This window comes from Beta vulgaris, chromosome 2 (assembly GCF_026745355.1).
Source record: "Beta vulgaris subsp. vulgaris cultivar EL10 chromosome 2, EL10.2, whole genome shotgun sequence".
In the NCBI taxonomy this organism is placed as follows: domain Eukaryota; kingdom Viridiplantae; phylum Streptophyta; class Magnoliopsida; order Caryophyllales; family Amaranthaceae; genus Beta; species Beta vulgaris.
Genome location: NC_079203.1, coordinates 15908322 through 15915622, shown reverse-complemented (window position 1 = coordinate 15915622; position 7301 = coordinate 15908322). Strand labels below are relative to the sequence as shown.

General features: G+C 36.4%; 1 protein-coding gene across 1 annotated transcript; it reads left to right on the top strand.

Moving 5' to 3' along the window:
- Positions 1 to 309: 309 nt before the first annotated feature.
- Positions 310 to 3097, top strand: LOC104887259 (exocyst complex component EXO70E2). The gene is made up of 2 exons (XM_019247979.3): positions 310 to 590; positions 948 to 3097. The coding sequence occupies exon 2, from the start codon at positions 969 to 971 to the stop codon at positions 2919 to 2921; it is 1953 nt and encodes a 650-aa protein (XP_019103524.1). The 5' UTR covers positions 310 to 590; positions 948 to 968; the 3' UTR covers positions 2922 to 3097.
- Positions 3098 to 7301: the final 4204 nt, after the last annotated feature.

The window sequence follows — 7301 nt, the reverse complement described above, 5'->3', positions numbered from 1 at the left end:
AGATGAAAATTTGGATCTATAATTTTTCAACGCCTAGTCAAAAGCTCAATTCCAATGAGAAACGAATGAGATATGACCATTTGAAAATGAGTTGACGGACTAATAAGGTGTCGTACGCACGGCCACACCTATAATGTCGCGTGTGGCCGGCCACACTGCAAGACGTGCTGATTGGGAAAATAAGAACATACGTCTACATTGGTGTCAGAAATAGACTTTCTAGTCAACATCCTTGAAGAATGTAGCAACCCCATTCTCAAACTATCAATAGTATTAAACTCCTACATTCACATTATTACTTATCTTAAACTATTACCATGACTCTACGAGTGGGACCTGGACTCCCCATATCTTTTGCAATCGCTAATCGCTATTGTCGGAGAGTCTTGCACCCAAGAGTTTCACTTGAAAGAATCTCCCCAGCTTTTCAGTTTTCCCTTGATTTGAAAACAAAAAAATCTGAGACTAGTACAGTTTTCTTGTTCTTATACTACTACTATTTTCCTTTCTCCCTCCAATCTTTAGTGCGGTCCTCCTCTTCATACCATTCAATAAGCCACTGTGTCTGTGATAGATCTAGTTGAATCAAGGTCAGTTTTTTCCACTTTTTCTTTCTTCAACATTTGATATATGACCATATTTTAGAAACCCATTGTTAGATTCTGCAAGATTAGCATACTTTTTTCACGAAAAAAAAAACATATATTCTATGAACTTTTGTGGGTTTTAGCTTTGTCCTTATCTACTTACTTTTTTTTACATTATTTAAGATTATTATATTGAGAATTGAATTTATTTAGCTACAACCCAAGTCCGGAATTTATTTGGGTTTTTAATTAGTTAGTGATATTTCTTTTCTTGGGTTGCTTTAAGTTTCTTAGCTTTTGATTCTTTTGGAGGGTTTTACTGTTTTAGAATATAAAGTTGGAATTTTTCTGGGGTTTTAGAGAAAGTGAATTTCAGCTGTGATGGGGGGATATGAGTCTGAAGTTCCTGCAGAAGGGGACCTTATTGCTGCTGCACAGCATATTGTGGCAGCATTAGGGACCAAAAAGATGTTATCTCAAGATGAGAGGAAAATTCTTGTTGATCTTCGAACTCGATTGAGCACCATGACTATGGTGGATGACACTAAGACTAATGAGCCTCCAGTTAACGGAGTCAGTGAGACTGAACAGTATCTTAATCTGGTTTCGGAGAGGATTATGAATCGTGTATCGGATGAGACGATGATATGGGATTTGGGTCCTGAAGATGCTTGTGAGTACCTAAAGGCGGTTGAGGAAGCGCGCATTTTGACTGAGAAATTGGAGGGTTTATGTTTGAATAAGGATGATGAAGAAGTTGAGCTTCTGAGGAAAGCACATGATGTGCTTCAGACTGCAATGGCTAGACTTGAGCAAGAGTTTGGGCATATAATTGTCCAGCATAGCCAACCATTTGAGCCGGAACACATGTCGTTTCGCTCTAGTGAGGGAGTTGGTGTGGTTGGTAGCCCGTGTTCCTTGGAGGATGATCCACTAGAGGATTCACTTCGAAGAGAGTCTGTTGGCAAAAACTTGGAGGATTTCATTGTTGATTTAGTGCATCCTGATGTGATACCAGACCTCAAATGTATTGCAAACTTGATGTTCATCTCTAGCTATGAACGTGAGTGCTCCCAGGCTTATGTTACTGCGAGGAAACATGCTCTTAATAGATGCCTCTTTGCTCTTGAAGTTGAGCCACTAAGCATTGATGATGTCCTCAAGATGGAATGGGGTAGCTTGGATTCTCAAATCAAAAGATGGGTTTGGGCCATTAGAATATTTGTAAGGGGATATCTTGCAAATGAGAAAAGGCTAACTGACGAGATCTTTGGAGATTTTGGCTCTTTAAGCTCCATGTGCTTCACTGACTCATCAAAAGCTTCAGTTATGCAGCTGCTAAGTTTTGGTGATGCTGTGGCTGTGAGTCCTAGGCAACCTGAAAAGTTGTTTCGGGTTCTTGATATGTACGAGGTTCTAGCTCAATTGCATGCAGATATAAATTCTATGTACACAGATCAAGCTATTCGGGATGAATTCTGTGAGGTTTTGAGGAGATTAGGTGATGCAGTGAGGGCGACTTTTATTGAATTCAAGAACGCGATTGCCACCAATGCATCAATCAATCCTTTTGCTGGGGGTGGGACACACCATCTTACCAGATATGTCATGAACTACCTCAAACTCCTCACTGATTACAGAGACACTCTAAATCAGATCCTTGAAGAAGCTGAAAGAGTGGAATCACTTTCTCCATTAGCTGATTCTGTTCCATTTTGGGATGAGATGAAGCAATTTGATGGTACTTGCAATGCTACTCCAATGGCTTTCCATTTCCAATCCATCACTTCAGCTTTATTAGCTAATATAGATGAAAAGTCAAAATTATACAAGGATACTGCTTTACAGCATTTCTTCCTGATGAACAATATTCATTACATGGCACAGAAAGTGAAAAGTTGCGAGCTTCGAGATATATTTGGGGATGATTGGATCAAAAGGCACAATGGAAAATTTCAGCAGCAAGCCATGAACTATGAGAGAGCTACCTGGAGTTCCATCCTCTCCCTTCTCAAAGATGATGGAAGTCAGAACTCTGGCTCAAATTCAAGCATAAAAAATATTCTGAAAGAAAGGTTGAAGAGCTTTTATGCTGCATTTGAGGAGGTATACAGGAATCAAACTGGATGGCTGATCAAGGATTCACAACTTCAGGAAGATCTGCGAATTAAAACATCCCTTCAGGTAATCCAAGCATATCGAACCTTTATAGGACGACACTCCAGCGAAATCAGTGATAAGTACATAAAGTACACTGCTGATGATTTGGAAAATCATATACTCGATCTGTTCAGTGGATCACAAAGATCATTAAGTAACATTTATAGAAAATGATCTGTTTGGCTAATTTTGAATGGATCATCTTGAAACTGTAATATTCAGTATATTTTTATGATTTTGTTTTAGATTTGTCTACATATAATGATTGAAACTCGGTTTTCCACTGTCTGTAATCAAAGTCTGTACAATATGTGGTTATATATATAAAAGCAAACTTATTTCTAGTGCTATATTTGATGTATATCTGCTGTATGGTCGTCTCATCCAAATTTTAAATGTTTCAAACTGCTGTTCAGTTGCTATATATACTGTATGATGCGATTAAACGTTGCTTTCTAGTTAAGGTCGAAATAGATGGGATTTAGACCATCAACATCATGAATGTGGTCTGTGGATGGGGTAAGAGAACCTATGTTGCTCGGACTCTTCATTTCACCTCAAGTATCCGTGTCGGATCTTCAACACTTTGTTTTGGGCTAAAAAATAGAAAAAATAGCCGAGTCAGACACTTGGACACGTACACGTGTCGGACATGGGTATCCGAGCAACATAGAAGATAACTCTCTCTTGCATTTGCATCCTGTATCATTGGCTTACATGATTGTAGAAGTAAAATGGTCAACTCTTTTGCTGTTTAGCTGTGCCACTTTGATGATTGAGAGGATGCTACAACAGGCTACTCGGCCACCGATAATGACTATATCTATGCAAGCATGAGTAGTTTTGTTATCATATACTTCCTCTGTGTTTTTATTCTTGCTACATAAAGAAAGTGGGGGGTTTTTAAGAAAAGTAGAGAGAGAAAGTAGGGGACCACCACTTTTTGAATAAAAAAACATTTGTTAAGGAAAAAGTATGATTATTTTAAAAGAGAAGGTGGGGGACCACCAACTTTTTAATAGTATTTTAAGATTTTTATGGTGAAAAGGAATCCATTTATGGTATGTAGCATCTATTATAACATTTCCATTTAAGAGAAATGTAGCATCTATAAAAAAACGGAGGAAGTATATGTGTGCAATATGCATTGTGCTTTCTCTTAAGTTTCCTGGATTTGAAAATAGGGGGAAGAAAAAAAGGGTTGTATTTGCTAGCGTCCCTCACATCCATGAGGAGCTCCCTATGGTGTTTCTCTCTTTTCCTTTCTTACGCCTCACATATTCTTTCTCTCCTTTTATCTTTCCTTAAGCATTTCCTAACCTTTTTCTCCATCCATGGGGCTTCCTCATTACTCTCTCTCTCTCTCCAATCATAAACATGCACCACCACAAATTCTTCAAATAAATTTGTTATTAAAGTGATTATCAGAAAATCGAAATTAACTAAGATAGATATTGATGTAATAATTTTTTATAAATAAATCTAACAATTATGGGATTACAAGTACGTTTTATAAAATAATACGATAATTAATTACTTCGATAAAACTATGATACACACTGACAATTTTATTATATTGACTTAAGCTCTTACAAACAACTGGAAATGGATCTATACATATTCTACTAGACCGTTTTTCAAAGATATATGAATTTGTTTATCTTGAAGAGCATGCTTGTTTTCAATATAATTGTTTAAATTCAGATTTTGAAGACGTCAAGGTCGGCTAATAAAATACTCGGGAATGTTCTAACTTGACAAAGCAACTTCATGTTGAGATATCTTGAAAAAAAATTGTTGGATCATCAAAATTTTGATATGTTTCTCGTTCATCTTCAACGATCATATTGGGCATTATGATACATGCCATTGTAATTATCCAGAATGACTCTTTATTCCAAACGCACGTTTAAAATCTTTCCAAACACTCTCTTGGTGCTGGTAGACTTACGATAGAGATGAATGATGCCTATTTAGGATAAAAACCATCTTTCAAATGATACATCCTCTTGGTGCTGATAGATTTACGACATGAGGATGATGCCCATTTAGGATAAATCGCATTTGTTAAATAATACGCCATATTGTAAGGTTTTCTGTTCACATTATAAATCACTTGCGGAGCTCGATCATGTAAAACATCATAAAAAACAGGAGAATGTTACAACACATTAATATAATTATGTAAGCCTAGGGTGCCAAAAAATGAATGTCAAATCTAAAGATCACTTGAAGCAACAACTTTCAATATTATAGTTGCCGTTTTGGATCCTCCTTGATACATTCCTTGCCATGCAACTTGAAAAATTTTCACTGCCACTGCTTGGAATCAATGCTTTCTATCATGCATGGAAACCTGAGACGTACCCCTATACGAAGGAGAGGATGGACATCCTCCGATGTTGCCTTTTTAAGTACTAGCCTGATATGCAGGCGATGCGTGCGAAAGTATATAAAAAGTTAAACTAATTGTATAACTACGTTTAATAATCTGAAATATAGTATAAGAAATTACTCACAAACTCTCATTAAAAAAAAATCAATAATGCAATAATGTAATAATAAACAAACATCTAAAATAGTATAATTTCACTTATTTCATTTGCTTTCATTGTACAATCAATAAAACCTTGGCAAATTATTGCCAACAAAAACCAACAAATCCATATATGCACATTACCCTTTCGCCTCAACTACAAACTAAACAAATCCCATAGATAGCTAAGACATACAATTATTGAGAAACTCGTAAAAAGATTTACCTTTTCCTAACGTGCAACTTTCCACATAGTAAAGCTAATGTTCTTATAAAGCCAAAAACTAAATACTCCTTAATATCATCCGTATATCATGACACAGCCAAGTGTAATAGAAGTAGCAAATAGAAAATCTTTAATTTAAATATATGTAGATCACTTGAAATCATCAACTTGAAAGTCGATCTCTTATTTAGGACACATATAGCAGATCACCAACAAAATAACTATCCAGCCAACACAAAGGATACAAAGAACAGAATAATTTCACCGGTGGCGAGAACTTTAGCAATGGTTGACGAAGTCACCTGTGAGTCTAGGGGTGCAATGAGATGAGACAACTCGCGAGCTACTCGAGATCGACTCGGTCAAAATTTGGTCAAAGCTCGACTTGAGTGAGCTCAAATCAAACTCGAGCTCGACTCGAGATGTTGGTGAGTCGAGTTGAGCAACTCAATACTCGACTCGAAAACTAGTGAGAAGCTCGAATACCTAATTATCAATAGCAAAATACCTAAATTCAACATTTGTCTACCTTATTGTTGCTCAAAACATGAGACACTTGCAAGCTACTCGAAATCTACTCGGTGAAAGCTTGACTCGGTCAAAACTCGACCCGGTCAATGCTCGGTCAAAACTCAACTCGAGTGAGCTCGACTCAACTCAAATGCGACTCGAAATGCTAACGAGTCGAGTCGAGCTAGCTCAAGCTTGAACTCGACTTGCATCATTGCCACCCCTACCTATGACCCAATACCATGATTTCCCTCTCTTTTTCTCTATCTCACAAACAGATCAAACAATGAGGAAATATGCGACATATGAGGGCTTCCTGTGCACTTTGAGCAATTGAGGAATTTACTTCTAATTCAGGAGGAAAGAGAAAAGAAAAAGAGAAAAGAAAAAGGGAGAGAATATGGGAGAGAAGATTGTAGAGAATGATGATTGATGAAGGACGGTTTCTATGTTTAAATTTTTTTGGTTAAATAGTTTCCTTTTACAGTCAGTTTATCTTTGGTCATTTGTTTCCTTATCTTTTTTTTCTATTTTTAGCTGCAAATTTTTTAATTTATGAAGGGTAGAATGGGGCTTTTAATATTTTGGTACTTTGTCTTCTTCCCTTATAGAATAGAGATTCTCTTGAGAATTGTGATATGACTATCCGTCGGCAAAGGTGCAAGGCATTCAACTAGTGTGCTTGCACCTAGTTTAAAATACTCGTCGGCATCGTCAGTTGTGTTGCCTTGTCCAACATCCTCATTACAGCGGTACAAATCTGCAACTCTTAGGCACTAAATCTCGCCTCTGTTCAAAATATTTATCACTTGTACAAACCTTTTAGACAATTCGAAAACAAAACATATTATGTGTGTACAACAACTCATTATTAAAAAAAATCATCTACTAGGCGTCCGTGTGCGCTTTCACGATCTTTGGGCATTATAGACACCAAATTTTGAACCCCTGTTTTGATTAATAATTTAAAAGCAAAATTTTAGAAAAATAACGAAATTATGATGTTTGAGTACTTAGCAGGGAAAAGCCAATGAGACAAATGACGAAACCATCACACGATTTACCTCGTAGCGCAAGTTTCTTTTCGGGAGACGTTTTCCCATTGTTGCCTTAATTTTTTATTTTTTAATGTCATGATTTTTATTAGAATTTCGTAAATCATAGTTAATAATCTCAATAATGGATTTTGTTAAACAAAACCTCTTTTGTCATAAAATCACGCTCGTTTTTTTTTTTTTATTTGTCGAATTTGTGTTGAACGTTTTAAGTTTAATCATTCGAA

What these genes read in the sequence shown, in the direction of transcription:
- LOC104887259 (XM_019247979.3), top strand. Translation starts at nt 969, where the DNA reads ATGGGGGGATATGAGTCTGAAGTTCCTGCAGAAGGGGACCTTATTGCT.